Consider the following 20,809-nt stretch of genomic DNA (forward strand, 5'->3'; position numbering starts at 1 on the left):
AATTTATTTATTTATATTCTTATGTACATTTTGAGTATCAAAAATGTATTTTAAGTATGTATATACATGTTTTGAAGAATTTTAATCATCATACCTGCAAAGCCTTATTGACTTATGCGGTAATATGATTATCCTAAATATCTACGGAGATTCTAAAATCTCACACGATACAGGAATTAAATTTAATTAATTGATTTAATTAATTATATAATATATATATATATATATATATATATGTTTTAAAAACTAAATCGTTATATCTGCAGAGTCTTATTGACTCACACGATAATACGATGATCTTAGAAGCCTACGGAGATTCAAAAATCTCACATGACTAAAAGATATAATTGATAAATATGGTTACAATTTAAATATATTAATTTGGTTAATTAAGTTTCTTAAATTGTATACTATATGATTATTTACAAAAATTATTTATTTATTATAAAGAATGGATGATCACTATATCTGCGAGGATTTATTATCCCACGCGATAATATGATTAATTCAAGTCCCTACAAAGATTCTCGTAATCCTACACGGAACTTAAATGGATTATTTAGATTATAAAAAGACAGTTGGTTTTAACGGTTGGTCATTGAAACCATTGATTGTACATATAAATTGGATCTCTATACCTGCAAAATCTTATTGATTTACACGGTATAAGATTACTTTAAATGCCTGCGAAAATTCTTAAAATCTCACACGGCAAGTTAATAAAGTACAAGAAACCTTCTCTTATTCATTTGTTTTTTTTTGATGAGAATTGAATTCTCTCCTCTTAATCTTTTATACAATTGTACATGTGGATAGAAAGTGTCATATGGTATGGGTGTAACAATATTATTGACAAGTAAAGGACCTTAGAATTAATGGAGATAAGGAAATAATGCTCATACATGTTAATATACACACTTAAAGACCTTGCTTAATAATTACACTAATTCTCTATTTGAAGTGAAATTGTGCCTAATAATCAAATTTAGCTTAACTATGATAGGAAGCAAAAATTATTATTTGCAATTTCTTTATTTTTCTTTTTCAAGCTCTCTTTTCTTAAAAAAAAAAATATGACAATTGTAATGAAATCATTTGAGAACTAAAAAAATGTGTGGGACAGGTATTTAAACATGAAAAATAAATTTGAATCGAACGTGTGCCTTTCAAATTCAAAAGCAAGAAAGCAAGGCAAATCATACGCATAACATTCTGTTCACTCAATAATAAACAGCGATCATTAAGAGGAAGAAGAAAGATGACTATACCGAATGACGTATTCCCCTCCTCTCTTCGTTTCTTCTTTCTCTCGGCCTTTGCTTTCTTTTCAGTGTTTTTTCGTCGCCTCTGCTTTCTTGTTCAGCTTTGAGTTCCCTCACGTTTCAGCCTCTGTTTTTTTTGCCAGAAATACTTCTTGCCTCTTCTCGGTTTCTCTCCTTTTCTCTGGTCAGAACAGCCCCTTCTCCCTCAGCCTCTGTTTCACGTCTTTCGGTCTCTCTCTTTCTTCATTTTCACGCTCTTATTTCTCCTTCTCCGTCACTCTTCTCTTCTCTTCTCTTCTCCTTCGGTTTTTCGTGCTCTGTTTTCTGTTTCTTCTGTCTGTCTATTTCTCTCTCTTTTTTTCAGTCCAGAAAACCGTCCCCTCCCTCTGTTTTTCATTCAGTCTTATATAGGGGATGGAAGAGGTGAATCATTGCTTTCCTGCTCCGCTTTTCCTTTCTGCTGTGTTTTCTGTGTGCGTCGAAGTCTGCTCTGTTTTTCTGCATTTCTGTCTCTATTTTTTGTGCTGTCCCGTCTGCTTTCTCTGCTGTGCCATTTCCTTCATGCATGCGTGCGTCCTTAGTTCTGTTTCTTTTCTCCTGCCAGCCGAAAGTATATGCGTACGTGTTCCGGTTGTTTACTGTTCTTTCTGCTCTGTTTTGCTTCTCCTGCATTTCGTGTCTGTTGCCTCTGGTTCTTTCAGCGTCTGCAGCTCATGTGTTCGTGCGTTCTGCTGTTTCTGTCCTTTTTCCTGCTGCATGGCCGAAAGTGTATGCTTATTTTTGTTTCTGCGCCTCTGTGCCTGTGTTTCTTCGCTGTTTCTGCATTTCTTTGCTGTTTTTGCACTTCATGTTTGCTGTCTCTTTGCTTTTACTGCTGTCTGGCTGAGAGTGTATGCGTGTGTGTACGTGTGTTTCATGTATCTGTTCCTTCTTCTTCTTTTTCTCTTTTTTTTTATTCTTTAATGCCCTTTTTTTTTTATTAATTAGATTGAGGGGGAGAAAGAAAAGTTTAATTTTAAAACATATATTTTTAAATGAAAAACAAAAGATTTAAGGAAAGAAAAAAAAATTTAAAAATAGTTGAGTCTCAAATATTGATTCCCAATATCTTTGAATTCTTTTTGAAAATATAATCCTAAAAAAAAGGATTAAATTTTATTTTTGTATTTATTATATGTTTTGATTATTATTAAAAAAAAAAGAGTTCGGACAAAATAAGGTGTTCACATATATGAAATATAAAATTCAATATATATATATATATATATGTGTGTGTGTGTGTGTGTATGATATATGCATATATATTATATTCTAGTGTTAGTTTTAAATTTAGTTTTATGTGATAAATTAAATTTAATAACTAATATGATATGAGAGGATATCATATCAGTTCTATAATTTGAATTTATGAGATAAATTTAAATAAGATATGATATCATATAGTTAATTTATGAGATAAATTTAATTTTATTTTATTGCCTCTTCTTTTAGATTAAAATAAATAGTTTAAGTTGAACTGTTGGACATATTTAATATTAAACTAAATTTATTTTAGTTCAATATGAATTAATTGTTAAGATATGATTTTTGAAATAATTGTGATTATTTTTGAAAATTCATATAGAAAAAAAAACCCTAGTTTATATAGTATAGAGAGGGACGAGCTTCCTAAGAGAGACAGACTCTTGACAGCAAAATATTTTGAGAGCCATGGACATACCCTAGAGAAAAGAAAAGGAACGTTTGACAAAGGCCATAAGATTAGATCTTTCAAGGCTTATGCACATATGGATAGACATTAGTTATTAGGAGTGCTAGCACACTGTTCATGTTGGAAAGATGTTCGTGTGGATATTAATAGAAGGAGCCAATCTGCATTGTCAGCTCCTAAGGTCTAAATGATTGAGGGAAGCTTGAAAAGTTTGACATTTAAAAGGTATTTCTTCTTTCACCTTGATTTAAACGAATTCGATCGGTCTACGATCGCGATTCTAGATTTTAATTTTAATCTTTCCACTGCGCCCTCCAATCCAATAACGCATACTAACCTAAGGCCACAATCTTGATGTTAGGAAGGAATGGAGTACGGCCTCGACTACTTCTAGGTTAGGGTGCTACTCGCCTCCTAGGGGAAAGTACCCTACGAGGGTAGAAGTTAAATGAAATGACTTCCTTTTAAAGGCACATAGACATCACATAATTAAGAAAAGGAGTAGGGGTGGTTACATTGACATTTAAATAGGGAGATTCAAGGGGAGGATCCTCCATTTTGATGATGTTAAATGAGTAAAGGGGATGATTTGGAGGCAGAGGGTTGTTGATATCATAGAAGAAGTTGTGCTCGTCAATGGGAAGGCGGTTGGGGTGATCGATGTTGGTAGCGAAAGATGGGTAAGATTGCTAGGGAAGTTAAAGTAAGGAAGCATGGTGTGGAGTGAGAAAGCAGCGCAGTAGGAGGAGTAGTATCAATAGCAAGGCCACATTCTTGGTCCAGGAGAGAAGAAGGAGAAGAGGGAGAGCAATGAAGCAAGAAATTATAATTGTTTGTTCTGTTCTAGTCATTATAAAAAAAAAGTCAATACTTAAACTAAAGTATTCACTAATTGATATTTATTTCCTTTTAGGTTAGAGCTATTACTTTTTTTACTTTAAACTAAGGGTATTTTAATTATTTCACCAAAAAGTATTATATCAAAAAGGTCTCCAAGGATTTGAGAAGAATTGTGAAATTTTACAAGACTTTATTATCACTTGTATATTTCATGAACATTTTTCTAAAGTATTGGTTCTTTGAAATAATTATCTAGTCAAGGCTTGAAATTATAGGCATGGCACATAGTGGATGAGATGAGTTGTGTGCCTATATTATTGCGTAGCTCGTGCTAGAATTTATTTTAGTTTATTAATTAATTTGTATATTCTTTTTAGATTTAAAAAAAATGAATATGACATAATCAGGCTGATCCTTTTATTAGGCTCATTACCTTTCAGGAGTCTCAAATTACAAGCCATGGTTGAAACACTTCATCTTGTTGAGCAAAAAGGGTACAGTCTGGATTTTCATAAATCAACGGCCAAGATTGCGTTTCAAGGATTCCTGCTTATCTGGTTGCTTTAGATGTGTCGGATTAATCTAACGGCCCAAATCTTCCCAAGAGGAGGCGGGAAGAATGAATGCTGGTTAGTGAAGTGAAGCAAATATGATTTTTTTTTGTTTGGCAAAAAATGAAAAGAAAAGAAAATTCTTAATTTTTTTATTACATCTTGAGGATTTAAATCTTTAATCATTATTTACACCCCATCTCACCTTTTATCACCTAAGAAATGATAGTGTTTTTCTTCTTTAGCTTTTTTTTTGGGGGGTCATCTCCACATGTGATCCATTAAAAAAAAAATCCCTTAAAATCTCAATATATAAACAAAATATAATTAACTCTTACAAGTCACATGCATATAAAAATAAAACACTTACCCTTTATTGTAAAATTAATTCATTAATTGACATATAAGTGAGTTTTATTTCATATAATAAATGCATCATATTATACTATATATAGAGAGCTATTTCTTATTGTACGCAAAGAAATGTTTCCAAAAGTATTAAATAACAACTGATTTGAGTGATCTAACACTTATACCCAATATATGCAATTCCAATTGATTCATTAACGTATTATGTATCATAGGAATTTACATGTATCGTTGATTTCAATAAAACTGAGTTACAGTGAATCTGTTATGCTTTTTATTAGATTTGTTATAAATTTATGATAAATCTTTCATAGCCACATATGGCATTATATATCACATGCTTTCACAAAACGTTTATGTTGTGATTTCTTTTTTTGTTCCTTCTAATTTTTTTCCTAATCAATTATTTATTGTAAGGTACACAGCAAGTATTTTTTCCCCTAATCTTTCATAAGCCTTGTTTGGTTTTACTAATGAAAATGAATTCCATTACACAAAATTTGAAATATGAAATATCTATCATTCCTCTATTATCATTACTTAACAATATAACTATATACTTGTAACACTCCTCTCCTGAACAATATATTATTGTGCGAGCAATTTGTTATGTAACAATTATAAATGGAAACAAATCCTCTAAAATTGAAATCCATGAATTTATATTATTTTTTTATATTTTTTATTTTTATTATATTATTTTTTATAAAACATAGAATCTTTTCTTTCTTCCTTAAACAAATAAAACTTATAAAATTCACAAATTTTAATTTTTAGAGGATTTTTTCTATTCTAAATAGTAGGTATTTTCACATTAATATGATTTTCAAATGTACGTGATAGCTCTTTCTCATATATACAACATGATTATTTTCATTAACAAGATCTCCATTCAATCTAACTATTATTGTTAATCTCTTACATAACATTTTAACGGTAATTATTTTATAATATAATAAAGGGTTAAATACCATTACTTCTGTAATTTTTTTTAAAGAACACTAGTAGGCATACTTTATTGAAGGGTCAAGCAATATCCCATATAAATAATTTTTTTTTATGAGTAGAATTACCATTTCATTAGAGACTTGTTATTTTTTTCATTATCTGCTGATGTGGAATAATTGTGGGGTTTGCATAATGATAGTAAAGCATTCTAACCCATTTCACTATCATTTTGCCACTAAAATCAAGCTTGGTTTCTGCCCTTGCAATTGCTACTTCAGTCCTTTTTGCCCATGTCAGATGGTCAAAATGGGTTAGAATGGCTTGATGTCATTATAAGTGGATCCCACAACTATTACACACTAATAGATAATAGAGAAAATGATAAGTTTATGATAGAAGGGTGATTTTGTTATTTAAAAAATTATTTAGGAGGATATTGCCCCATTCTTCAATATAGAATACCCAATGCTCCTAAAAAAAATATTTAAGAAAAAATGATCTTTAACCCTATAATATAAAAGGAAAATACTATCTTTGATCTTTATTGTGTGACACTTTTAACTATTTCACACATTTTAAAAAAATTTAATTTTTTTCTTCATGTCATAATTAAATGAGATGTACTTTTATTTTCATCTTTAACTTTAAATCATAATATAATTACATTAAATACTTTCACATTAGTCAAGAAAGGGAAAAATTGGAAAAGTGATATAATTAACACTATAAATATAGGAAGCATAACACGTTTCTCATAAAAAGAAAAAAGATGAAAACTCATACATTGTTTTCCTTCCAAAGCTTAATTACCTCTAGTAAATCCAATATATAGTCACTCATTTATATATATATATATATATGTAACAGATCATATATCTAACTAGCTACTCGCATCTCATAACAATGGCTTCCTCCTCATCTTCTTCTTCCATCTTTGTAGACTCAAGTTCTAAAGTGATAATTACAGAAGAAGAGTTCAAGAACTTTCACAACATCGATCGCAAGCTCTTCCTCCGGTTGGTGACCAATAACCTTATCGGTCAAGAACCGAGACGAGTCACACTATTCATGGCTTTATTTTTATGGTTCGAGAAGACGACCAAAAATTTCACACTCATCTCCAAGTTGCTTCAATGGCCTGACACTTTGCTCACTGATCTCACAAACGAAGCTGCTTTTATCTTCACTTGCATTGATGATAATGATGCTATTGAATGTTTCACCAAAAATAACGTTAACTACAGCAAATACTGTGACTTGCCTTTGACTCAGAAAATTACTAACAGTGGCATCACCCTCCATTTTGTCCACCAAAATCGTGTCGACATAAAACAAGCTATCGATAAATTGATTAACAGCGTTTGTGACAGAGCTTTTGATGACATTATTGTGAAGTTTTTGCTGCAGAAACAGGCCGAGAAAGAACATGCGTTGCACTATAATCCGATGATGTTGCCACCGCCACATGAGGTGGGACCACCGCAAGTTCTGCCACTTAAAGTGGTGGTGCCGGCTCCGGCGGTGGATGAAGGAAGCAGCTCGAGTGGGGGTTTAGGTGATGCATCTGAAGTTAAGGTTTTGACTAATGGAGTTTGTGAGATTCCGAGGAGGGTGGAGCTGCGTGTTGGTGGGGCAGGAGAGCGAAGACACGTGGCAGAAGATGATAGGACTGTTTTCTTAACATTCTCGAAAGGATACCCCATTTCTGAATCAGAAATTATTGAATTCTTCTACAGGTGATTCCTCACTGGAATGTCTTTTATTTTTCAATTTTTTTCCCCTTAAATTTATTAATCTGTTTCTGCTTTGGGTTCATGAAAGAGCTCTATTGGGATGTGTGTGAAACACCTACAGTATAAATTCTTTGAATTGACATTTTCAATCATTATATGGTTACAATAATGTTTTCCCCCAATTCAATTTTCATGATCGAGAAATGAAATTTGATACATTTCTGTAAATCACATTATTCATAATCTGTCAAAGTTTGACTCCATATATTTTTTATATCTTATATTGATATTAATTTGGATGAAAATAAACAGGAGAACAACATTAAATGCATATTTATTTATTTTTTTGGTAAGGACATCAAATGCATATATTTAATAATTATCCCAAGAGTTGTATGGGTTGCACAGAGTTTGATTTGGGGCATATCCCTCCATTTTCAAATATATATAGTAAAAATAACAAATTCACACGTTTTAAGAAAATATGTTAAGTGTAATAATTATGTCCGAAATTTTAAAATTTTGACTAAATTATCCCTTTAATTAATAAAATAATTTTTCTAATAAAAATAAACATGAATTTATGAGAAACAATTTGGAAAAATATGATAAAGATTTCTTGAAATTTGCCGTTTTGCTTATGAATAAAAACAAAAAGAGAAAATAATAGTTTCTCTTATATTTGAGAAAAGAAAGTATATTATTTAGCTATATAAAGAAAAGAGAAAATCACAGTTAAGTCTTAAAAATTGAATTAATGATAGTTAGATTTCTGTCAATTTTTTTAAAAAATTATAAATACTAAGTTAAAGCATGGTTATGGGCAGGAATTACGAATATTATAATTTAAGAATTAAATTTTAAACTTAAAATACCTTATTTACAATTAAAACTCATAAAGTTATAATTGTTTAAAATGATATTTTCAACTCATTCTTTAAATTTTTTTATCAAAAACCTAACCGTACGTCATGCTCTCAAAATATAGGCTCTCTTTCACATGTAACATTTTGCAAGATTAGGGCTTGCTGAATTGACAAATAAACATTTACATTTATTTCTCACAATTGTACCCCTCAATATCATGACTAATTTTGACTTAAAAGTTCAAACAGAAACTGGCATGAACTTTATTTTGAATACAACTCTTTTTTTTCTCTCTGAATTTACCTCATTAAATTTTTATTATAAATTTTTACCTTTACCCTCTGTTTAGTATTGAAAAAAAAAATATATTATTAAAGAATGTATATTTAATAGAAATAAAATTAAAAACTTATTAAATTTTTAGATAAAATTAATAAGTTTTAAAATTTTTCTTAATTCTAATAAAATATATTAAAAGTAACTTATAAAATAGGCCAACGGACTACTATATTGTATTGTTACTCCTTTTTTTTTTGTTGAAAAGTTCAATTTATAATATAAGAAATTGTAGCTTAAAACACATAAATAGGATTATTATTATTTTTGGCTACTGTATTTAATTAGTTACTGAAGTTACAGAGTTTTGGTGTAAACAGAAGATACGGAGATATAATAGAAGCAGTGATAATGCAGGAGGTACAAAGTGTGGTAGAGCAACCATTGTACGCTCGCCTGGTTCTTCGTCCTGATTTCATACATATGATGCAACTCATTCTTGATAGAACCACACACAAAGCCAAATTCTGCATCAATGGCAAGCATGTTTGGGCCAGAAAATTTGTTCCCAAAACCTCCAAGTCTCTCCCAAATTCTCCACTTAAATCCATCACTTTTTGATGACTTTTTATTTCTCTAAGTATCCTGGTCCTATATATATGAGCTTGCCTCACTCGAGCTATGAGGACTTTTTAATGACTTTTTATTTTTTGCCAAAATAATGCTCTGTTTTTTTTTTAAATTTATACTTGGAAGAAAGTTATTAGGACATGTATGGGATGGATTTGAGTTCATTCCCCCCCTTCCAATTTCTTGGACTAATGTTAAAGATAGAGGATGGTGTGTGTGTAATTAATTATCAAGAAGAAAATATAATTGTTAATGTCTATGCTTTTAGTGTGCTTGAGTAATAGTTTTTATACTTTTTTTATTATTTTAAATCCTTTTTAAGTTTAGGGTCTGTTTGGGTGAACAGCTTTGCATTTTTTTTATGTACATTCAGAGGGACATTGAATGTAAATTTTGAAAGGTGCCATTTGAAAGCTTTCCAAAAACATATCCATGACATCAAATTATTTTGGTCCTTGCCGTTTACTTTCACATCAAATTATTTTTGTATTTTTCCTTTCCTTTTTCCCCCACTCCAATAAATGCTTCATGATTTTCTTTCTTTATTTTATTAGAATTGATAAAATTAATTAAATAATTTTTTAATAATTACAATGTTAAATATCCTTATTATTCAAAATATTTAATTTTATGTTATTTAAAATTTTAATCACATTTTTTAAAATTTTTATTACTATATATAGTAACATAAACAACTTTCAGTTTACTAAATTAATTTTTTTAAAAAAGTATTCAAATATAAATTTTGTTACAACAATTAACTCATTAAATTAATGTTTGTTAAATTAAATTTTGAAAAACTAACTTTTAACCAATGAAAAACCAAACATGTACTTAATCTATTTTTAATGTTAGTTCCTATATTTTTATAAAAAAAACAGTAGAAAGCAAACAAGCAAGACATTAAATTAGGATCCTTAAACACACAATGTTTGAAGTTTCACAAGGAAGAAGACAAGACAAATAGGACAAACAAGCAAAAATATTAGTAATTATTTTGCTCATATAACATTCATCTCATTATAGTTTTACTAGCTCAACAACAAAACGACAACAAACTAATAGAATTTACAAAGTTATGTACATATAGGAGATTTAACACCATCATTGAAGACAAAAGACTGACATTGTAGTTAAATGAAACTTAAAGATTTGGAGCAAAGTATATGAATTAATACCCAAACACATTAAAAATATGTGAATCAACAATTTTATTTTCCCTAATCATATGTACAAACCAAATGATGATGTAATGAGAGAAATAGACAAATAGATAGAGTTCACACATTAACAATGTCTTGTTTAGCAGCCCAAAAGGTTGGGGCGAGAAGGTGTTATTCTCTCTGTTAAATTTGATTATCTTTTTTTTTTCAAATTTAAAATTCAAGCAAACTAATTCAAATCAAGCATTTTATCATCCTTTTTGATTTATTCCTTTTAGACCCTGAAGTCACATTATGCTTTCACAGATACAAATTCAGGTTAGGTCCCAAACAGTACGTAACTCTATTAAAATCAGAGTTTGAATCAAAGACATTATGCTTAAGCAATTTACAATAATAACTTCTTTTACTAGGATATCAATGCTCTACCAGTGTTATTAGAATCGAACCGGCCGGTTCAACCGATTAGATAGAGAACCGGCCATATGTCTGGTTCGAAAAACTGTCGGAACCGTTCAAAATGCAAACAGGGACAAAACTGGCTAGACCAGCTATGAACAAGAAGAAATAAAAAAACTGACGGGTTAGCTGGTTCTATTGGGCTAGAGGAAATGATAAAAAAATATAGATTGCCATGCCCAAAAAAACTGAGAACTTCGGCAAAAGGGGGAAGAAGTTGTAGAAAGAAAAAAGAACAATGAAAAATATTGAAGAGGAAAGAAGAGCGTAAAAGAAAAAAGGAAGAAAAATACATAAAACTTTTACTTTGAAATTTCAAAGCTGCTAGCGTTGAGCTTTTCTCCCTTCCGTTATCATCTCAGAGTCTCAGCATTTTCCCGATTTTTTACTCACCTCGATGACTCTCTCTAAAGTGGGTTTTACAAATGAAATGTAGTTAATGTGACAGCATTTTGTATTGGAGAGAGAAGAAAGAAAGTTTCAAATCAAAGAAAAAAAAGTTAATCACGCATAATTTCACGACGCACCCTTTTCAACACACCCACACTTTTGCATTAAGTCCCACCTCCCAGCACCTACGACATTCAAAAGTTGCTAGATTTTTTTTTCTAATTAAAATCATATGTATTACTGTTTACTAGTATTATTACACGCAATTTTAATAGTTTTTGTATTTTAAATTATAATTTTTTATTCATGTTTGTATTTTTAAATTGCATTTTTATATTAGCAATTTTCTGTGAGTTTTAATTATAATTTTTAATATATAATATTTAAAATATATAATCATATTAAAGTAATTACAAATGGTCCAACCCTAGTTAGACCCCGATCAAACCATTGAACCGTGAACCGGTGCCTTGATCAGTTCAATGTCCGATCTGATTCTCATAACATGTGCTTTACTAACTTTTAAATCATCAATGCATACTGAAATTTTTAATGTTTTCTACAAATGCATTATATAAATGGAACTCTGATATTTTGTCAAAACACATGAATTGATATTAAAAACTGATTCACTATTCATTGTCATGATCAAAATGCTAAGAATCTTAGCAACCATCCTTGAAAAAAAAAAAGTAGAAATTGATATGATTGTTCTTCCATAGTTCAATATATCTTATTCTGTCCAATTATGAGATTTAAGTTTGGATAATCTAATGAAATTAGGTAACACACAGGCGAGATGAGATAATTTGTGTGTATGTGCCTTATTGTGTAGCTCGTGATAGGTTTTATTTTAGTTTTTTTTAATCAAGATAATCTTTATTTAAATTTTAAAAAAATAATAGTAGGTTATAAACGAGCCAATCCTTTGAAATCTAATTATCTTCTAAAAGGAGTTTGTCTTTGGCTGTTGAGCACCAAGGTGCTCATCACCCAAAATAAATTTAGGTCATTGAGGAATTAAATCTAGATGGCCTAAATTTTTTTAATTTAAGTGTAAATTTTAAATTTTATAAAAAATAAAAATTTATAAATTCTTTTCATAAATATATTCATCATCAATATAAATAATACTAATTTAATTTGGATAGTTGTTATAATTTTTTATAAATTGATTATCTAAATATACTATGGACAATATAGATTCAATATATAAATAAATATTAAATTTTTAATAATTTTTATTTTAATTTTATAAATAAATGTAAAATTAAAATTAAAATAAAAATTTTAAATTTAGATAGTCAATTTACAAAAATTATAACATTAAATTGAACCGCTTAAATTAAATTAATACTGTTCAAATTGATGATGAATATATTTATAAATAAATTTATAAATTTTTATTTTTATAAAATATAAAATTGAAATTGAAAATGCCTGGGCGATGAGCACCTCGATGCTCAGTGAGTTGTTGAACATCAAAAACGGATCCTTCTAGAAGCAATGCAGGTTGAAACATCGCGTCTTGTTAAGCAACAAAAGCAACGGTCTAGATTTTCAAAATTCAGCAGCTAGGATTGCATTTCAGCGATCCCGCACATTTGGCTACTTTAGATGTGTTGGATTAATCTAACGTCCCAAACCTCACATCTGATCTTTTTATCACCTATTACCTAATTAAGATGATAGTGTTTTTCTTCTTTTCCATTTTTTTGGGTCATCTCCATATGTGATCTCTCTTTTTAAAAAAAAAAATCCCTTAAAAATTCAACATGGTATAAACAACATATAATTAACTCTCACAAGTCACATGCATATTAAAAAAATAAATAAATAAAAGACTTACCCTTCGTATAATGGTTTACAAAAAATAAAATTAATCAAGTATACTTACCCTTCGTATAATGGTTTACAAAAAATAAAATTAATCAAGTATATTGTACAATTAATTGATTAATTGATATATAAGTAAGTTTTATTTCACATAAATGCAATATACTATATATAGAGGGCTATTCCTTATTATATGGAAAGCAATGTTTCCAAAAGTATTAAATAACAATTGATTTTAGTGATCTAAGGCTTTTCCATCCTCCCACCATATGTGCAGTTTCAATTGATTCATTGATGTATTATGTATCGTAAAAAAGTTACATGAATCGTTGATTTCAATAAAAATCAATTACAGTGAATTTGTTATGCTTTGTATTAGATTCATTATAAATTGATGATAAATCTTTCATAGCCACATATGGTATTATATCTATCACATGCTTTGACAAAACTTTTATACTACGCATTCCTTTTTTAATCCTTCTAATTTCCCACTTAATCAATGTTAATTATCATAAAGAGCAGAAAGTATCAAACTAAAATGTTATTTCCTTTGGCCTCCTAGATTTGTTTGGTTTTGCTAATGGTAATGAAAAGGAATTATATGTATGTATATATGTTTGTGTAACAAGACTTGTTAAATTTGAAATATGATTCCGAACAAGACTTGTTAAATCCCTAATTTTAATTATTAAATTCCTAACACCCATTGTTTCATATCTTACATGACTTGTTAAATCAATAACATTACTTGTTAAATTCATAAGGATACTTGTAAATTATTTAAATTGTATTGATATATAATTACAGGATATGGAAATGTCAAGAGGAAACTTCAAATGAAAAACTTGTTATTTTAGTGTTTACCCTACTTGTAAATCCTTAACTTTAATTATTAAATACCTAACACCCCTCATTTCATCACTGACATGATTGGTTAAATCAATTGTTAGATTTATAAAAAGACCCGTGAATTATTTAACTTGTTAATGTGAATATTAAAAAACCAAGCATAAATACATGTCAACTATAATGGGTGCTTTGTTGTTGGTTTACATTCTAGACTTGTAAATATATGCTTTGAGTATCTATATTTCTCTAATTACAAAAGCAAACCACTAACAATGAAATGTAATTCAACTATATTAATATAGTTTTAAACACGTCATCGCTTCATCTTCTTCTTTTTTTTTTGCCTAGCTGTTTGAATAAGTGAAAGGGCGACCTAGATTTTGAATTACATTGATGGTTCACTAGTCACTGCATACAACAAGTCAATCCTCAATGCATATAATTCAAGGTCATTTGGTTTTCCTCCATTTCACATTCAGAAAGCAAAATTTAATTTTTAAACAGTTGAAAGTTGTTTGGATAGAATATTTTGCAGAAAAGTAAATTCAAACAGTAGTTGAAAGTGAATTTCTAAAACGTAACTACTTAAAGCTTTTGAAAAATGAATTTGAAAAGTAGTATGTTATTTGATCATACTACTCTAAGTTTAATCTTTTATTCTTTTATTTAAAAATAGTTAATTCATTAAAAATATAATTATTATTTTAATAATAATAATTAGGCATCAATTTTTTTAGTATTATAAATTGAATAATTAATCATGTTAATTTTTAGCATTCATGTATAATAAAAATTAAAAATATTTATTACATCTTTTAAAATTATAAATTAAAAAAATACAAATAACTAGAGATCAAATTTTTAGCATTATAGATCAAAATTTATGTTATTTAAAATCTTTATTACATTTTTTAAATATTTTAAATATATTACATTTGTATAATAAAAATTATAAATTATTATAAATTAATGTTTTTTGATAATTGTACATTCAAAAGCACATTTCACTATCACAAACCAAACAACTTTCAATGTAATAAATTAACTTTTGAAAAAATATATCTAAATATAAATTTTATTACAACAATTGACCTTTTCTAAAACTGACTTTCACAAATGAACTTTTACCAAATAAACTTTTGGCAAACTGAAAACCAAACGCACACTCATCTTACATGACAAGTATTCATTATGTCAGTACATATACTAATTGACTTAACTCCACATATCTATGCAGGAAAAAAATTGATCATGGGACTTACTACTTGTGCATGTTTAAGTTATGCATTGTGAAGTTAGGTCTATCCATCCTTGTGCTTGTTGTTGGGCCACAACTTTAACCACGTAATGATATTAAGGTCACAATCAGCTCTGCATAAATGTTGAAAATACAGTGAGTTGAATTTGAAATTTCAACAAAAGACAAATTAATTAACATGTAAAGTGCAAAAGCTTGACAAAACTCACCAGTTATTATCTCGTTTGTTTACAAAATATTACTTCACAGACAACCATGACAGTTTTTATCAAGCAGTATACAGTTCTCAATCAACTAATGCTACTTGGTAGTTGACTATACACAAAAGTATTCGATAACATACTTCTAAAATTTTTCACCATTAAACTACCACTTGTTAGACCACATTTACTACACAATCTAATATATTGTTATTCTCTTGTGCCAAATTTTATCAATCACACAAGACTACTTGTTAACATGTGTACACCAAGTGACTCAATTAATGTGCTTGTTAATTTCATAGATATACTTGTTATTCTTTTATTACTTTGTACATCTAGTCTGACAATTGACAAATAAATAGGTTGATAGCTTGGTTGCTAAATTAGTTTCAACAACTAGTAAATTCTGTAACTTGTCATTTTGCTAATGTGCTTGTTAATTTCCTAGAGTTACTTGTTTTTATTGTTCTTGTACGTGTTCATCTAGATTGATTCTTCACAAATAAACTGTTCGATATCTATGTTGTTAAATTAGTATTAACAACTTGTAAGTTCTATAACAACGCTTGACATTCGACATCCATGACTTTTTCAATTTGGCAAAATTAGGTGCAAATCTAAAAACACAGAATAGACAAGTAACTGTCAAAAACGCAGAAACGCAACAAAGAGGACAAATCACCACACTAAATAGAGGAAAAAATATATATGAAGGCTTCAAGTTGAACAAACTTACACTTTTCTCTACCTAAATCTCCTTCCTGACCTTCAACAGCAACGACAAGAGGATTACTACTGTGAACATTTGATATCATGAACATGATCCAAACTCCACACCAGCTTCGATTCACCCAATGACAAGCCTATATCACACCAGATTACTCGACCAACCACTTTTCACTTTTGCAAAACCAGCTCTGATGATCACTTTGTGTGGGTCGTGGGAAGTTCATGGCTTCTCTCATACACTCTCATCCACTTCTTCTCTGTTTAAACATTAGGGCAATCTAGTAATTTTGCATAGAAAGTTAATTTCAATCAAGTTCTCAAAACTTGCAGTGTATTTTCAGACTTTTTTGGGATTAATAGGTAAAATATTTACCTACAAGGGTTCTTAAATGAACTTCTCTCTTTCTTTTTTATCTCATGTTCCTCATTTCTTTCAAGCATCCCAGCGTCCTGGATACTGATCGCATATTCACAATAAAATTAACAATGAAAATAAAATTCCAGATATTAATTATGATCAAAATTACACTTTTTGTGGGTAAGATTTGGAGAAATAATGAAAGTAGCCCCGTACAAAGAATAAACTAACTAAACTGCGAACATATTAGAGAGCAGCAATCATATATATATGTATATATTGGTTAATCATGAAAAAAATTAAGGGGGATATGATAATAATGAAGTAATTAGACATAAGACAATGAGATTATCTTATATAATAATGAACTAGGAGTGATTAGAGCTGGAGGAGGAGGAGAAAGTGAGGTCAAGAGAGACGTCATTTACACGAAGACTAGGCAGGGTGGGTTGGTTCGGTCGTGGCTGAAGCAGAAAAGCTTTAGAGGTCATTGACAGAGAAACTTTTTTTTTTTTTGGGAATGGGAAGCAAAGCCATGCAAAAAAACAACAATCAAGTCATGTCAGCATTTAAAAAAAACTATTATATCTTAAAAGTGGATCGTTTAAAATCTTGATATCCAGATTATTGTTGGAGAAACTTTGTCTCATCAACATCCACCCTCTCTCCTATCTATCTCGAATCTTCCTTGTTGGGTTTTCTCCCTCGCTAGATTGAAGGCTAAAATGAAAGCCCAATCAGAGCAAGGTTTTATCATAATATTGGGAAGATTGGGATTTCAATGAGTAATATGCTTTGGGAAATAAGATGTGATTTTCTCTCCTCTATTTTGAATTAGAGTGGGAACAGTTATAGGTTTGCAACTGCCTCTTGGAGTGGGTAGTTTTATTTTGGCTAGTGTGTGTATATGCAAGACAATATCTCTCCCGACTTCTCTGCGTGCATTCAATATTTCCTTTCCCATCTCAGAGTGAATTTGTTGTGTTCCCAAACTGAGTCTTGTCGTGGCTTTGTTTTCGCATAAGTTTTTTTTGTCATCAGTGCAACTCAACTTGTCAAGTTATGCTTTCCTCCTCCAAATACTAATATTCCTCTTCCAATCTTTGACCAGATGTACATTTCAACTCATCTCCAAGTTGCTTCAATGGCCTAACGAGGCTGCTTTGATCTTCACTTGCATTGATGATAATGATACTCCTTAATTTTTTACCCCAAAAAAAAAAAAGTTAACTACTAGTTCAAATAGTATTACTTGCCTTTAACACAAAAAATTGTTGGAATGTGAGGTGTGAGAGTATTCTAAGTTTATTGTAGAAAAAAGTCTCATATCAATGTATACTTGGGATGGAAAGAGATATATAAGTGAAAAAATTTATAAATTTAATGTCTTAAGATTTTGGGTTAAAAAGTAATATCATATTTACTTATATGTGCTCTCTTAAAAGTATTAGATAGCTTTCTTCTTCCTTTCAATATGTTTGTTGAGACCAATAAGTGACATGAGAACTGATTCCAATAAACGACGCAATGCAAACACATAGAAAAAGCCTTTTAAGCCTACGTGTAGTTGGGCTCAGCTATGTGGTATTAGAATTTGATTTTGGTAAGGGACCCAGTGTTAAGACGATAGAAAAAGCCTTAGAAACCCACACGTATTACTGGGTTGAGCTATAATATGTAGCAAACTAGTGTCTTCAAAGTGGAGAAATGTTTTGATAGACTGAGTTAAAAATTTAAAAAAAAAAATTAACTCTCAAACCTGATTTTAAATTTTTTCAAGCTCATTTAAATTGACTCGTCGAACTTGGCCCAAATTATTGTATCTAGTAGATGATAAGAACATTTTACTTAACATTCTTGAAAGGATACTCCATTTCTGAATGTGACAGGTGATTTCTCACTTGAATGTCTTTTTTTCAATTTTTTTAATTTGTTAATCTAGTTTTTGTTTTTTTTTCCATAAAATAGCTCTATTTGGATGTGTGTGAAACACCCAATATATAAATTCTTTCAATTGATATTTTTAGTCATTACTCTTTTTAATCTTATTTATAAGTCACTTCTAACATGTTTTACCAAAATAAATAAAAAAACTTTAAACTTCATTAATTTTGTCTTAAAATTTAACAAGTTTTAACCTTTACCTCAAATAAATATTCTTAAATTTCATTACTGATATTTTTATTTAAAGCATTTAATATAGACAAAAATGTAAGAAAAGAGCATTGGAAATTAGTAAGTGTCCTATAAATAGGATCAAATTTTTTCTTCTCTCTTTGCCCTATAAATATAACCAAATTTTTTCTCTCTCTACCCTATAAATAGGACCAAATAAGTATATGCTTGCAATATTGTTTTCTTCCATTTCAATGTTCATAAGAAAATTGAGCTAAATTATAAATTGTTGGGTGAATTTTCCTCCCTTTTTGATAATACGTAATCGATACTATTTAAGTTAATGTATAGTAAGGGTGGATCATATGTATTTTTATAAAATTTGAGACAATCCTATAAGTCTTATCATTTATAATTATATTTTTGAAAAGTGTCACTCCATATATTTTTTTATATTTTATGTTGATAATAATTTGGATGAAAACACAAGAAGAAAAGTAGAAAACAATATTTTTTTTAATACAAGACCACATTGAAAACCATGCAAATAGACCAAGTTCTGTCCAAAGCCATAAGGCTTGCACAATCCATGGGAGGATTGTCAAAAAAGGTAATATCAAAATGCTTTTTGGAAGCTTTGTGAGCTAGTAGATCTGCTCATCAATTAACTTCTCTATAAACATGATCAAAAGTAATTACTCAATTCCTCATGATGAGGTTTCTAACATTTTTTATAGATGTTGACAGAGGATAGCTATGTTTGAAGTTTGATGAAGGATAGAGCTTCCATAGAATTAGAACAAACACTAATTTTTTGGATTTTTAACATTCCAACAAATGTTTAGTCCTTCTAAAATCCCTATAAGCTCAGCTGTTGTGCTGAGTTGATAGCCAAGATTTTTGAAGAACCCCTTAATTCAATTACCTTTATCATCTTTGATAAGGCTTCCACAAGCAACAACGCCATTATGATTGACCAGGCTATCAACATCAAGTCTAGCCCACCTAAGATTTGGTGGATTCCATCTAACTTCATGTCTGATGTCAATTTTGCTCAAAAGGTTGGGTTTGGATTGAAGCTTTAGGTCATTGATAATTTGTTGGGTGTAGGAGAAAGCAATGTCATTGTCCAAGTTAGTATCTTTAGAGTAAACTTTCTTGCATCTAGCTTTTCATATGTTTTAACAAGCTTGGACAAAAAGTTTTTATCAGGGTAATCTTTTAGCAAACATGCTTCCAACTTCATTTTTAGCATTTTAAATTATCTAGTCCTACACATAAAGAGAGAAAAGAATATTATGCTAAGAAGGATTGACTAATTTTTCCCAAACCTCCTTAACATCCTTACAATCTTGTAAAATATGAATAGATAAGTCAAGAAAACAACATTAAAATCACACACATATATATAATAAATAACAATCCTAAGAGTTTTGTGCTTTGTACAGAGCTTAACATGAGATATATACTTCCTAATCTTATTTATAGATCATTTCCAATATGTTCTACTAGAAGCAAAAAAAAAATTAAAAATTTATTAACTCTATTTAAAAAAATTAATAAACTTTCAACTTTATGAATATTAAATATACATAATTTAACAATATATTTTCCCTCTCTAACATTTAATGGAGAGTAAACAAGAAAATTTGTATTAAAAATTTAATGAGATGATTTAAAAATATGATCCAAAAAAATCTTCTCTTTACCCTACAAATAGGACAAAAGAGAGTACTATTTAACTAGATAAAAAAATAAAAGAAAATGATTTTTAGGTCCAGAAATTAAATTAATGATAGTTATATTTTCAACAAACTCTTAAAAAAATAAGTTATAAATATTAATATAGACAATTATAAATAGAAATTTCTATTATAATCTAAAAATGAAATTTGAAATTTAAATATCTTATCTATAATAGAAATCCCCAAGTTTACAATTGTATATCTAAATTGATATTTTTAACAAGTTTTTTAAATATTTTTGTTGAAAATCTAACTGTCATTAATTTAATATTTTAAAATCTAACTTTTGTTGTCCCAACAAATAAGAAGCACAATAATATGTCCATCAAATGAGAACATGTTCTCTTTCACATACACACATTCCCTCTGGTTCTTATTGTAAGACATTTTTAGCCATTTCATACATATTAAGAAAATTTAGTTTTTTTTCCCTAATATCATGAAAAATGATCTTTTATTTTTATCTTTGGTTTTAAATAATAATACAACAACATTAAATGCCTTCACGCTAATC

The 20,809-nt window shown here is 29.2% G+C and overlaps 1 protein-coding gene across 1 annotated transcript; it reads left to right on the plus strand.

Moving 5' to 3' along the window:
- The first annotated feature begins 6,584 nt into the window (after positions 1–6,584).
- LOC129311026 (uncharacterized) lies at positions 6,585–7,421 on the plus strand. The gene has a single exon (XM_054953003.1). The coding sequence runs from the start codon at positions 6,585–6,587 to the stop codon at positions 7,419–7,421; it is 837 nt and encodes a 278-aa protein (XP_054808978.1).
- The last annotated feature ends 13,388 nt before the right edge of the window (positions 7,422–20,809 follow it).

The sequence above is a fragment of the Prosopis cineraria genome, unplaced genomic scaffold (assembly GCF_029017545.1).
Source record: "Prosopis cineraria cultivar Desert tree isolate PC_DT_omini unplaced genomic scaffold, ASM2901754v1 PC1, whole genome shotgun sequence".
NCBI classification, from domain to species: Eukaryota; Viridiplantae; Streptophyta; class Magnoliopsida; order Fabales; family Fabaceae; genus Prosopis; species Prosopis cineraria.

Bases quoted from the DNA above. Each gene is read 5' to 3' on its own strand.
- LOC129311026 (XM_054953003.1), top strand. From the start codon at position 6,585: ATGGCTTCCTCCTCATCTTCTTCTTCCATCTTTGTAGACTCAAGTTCT.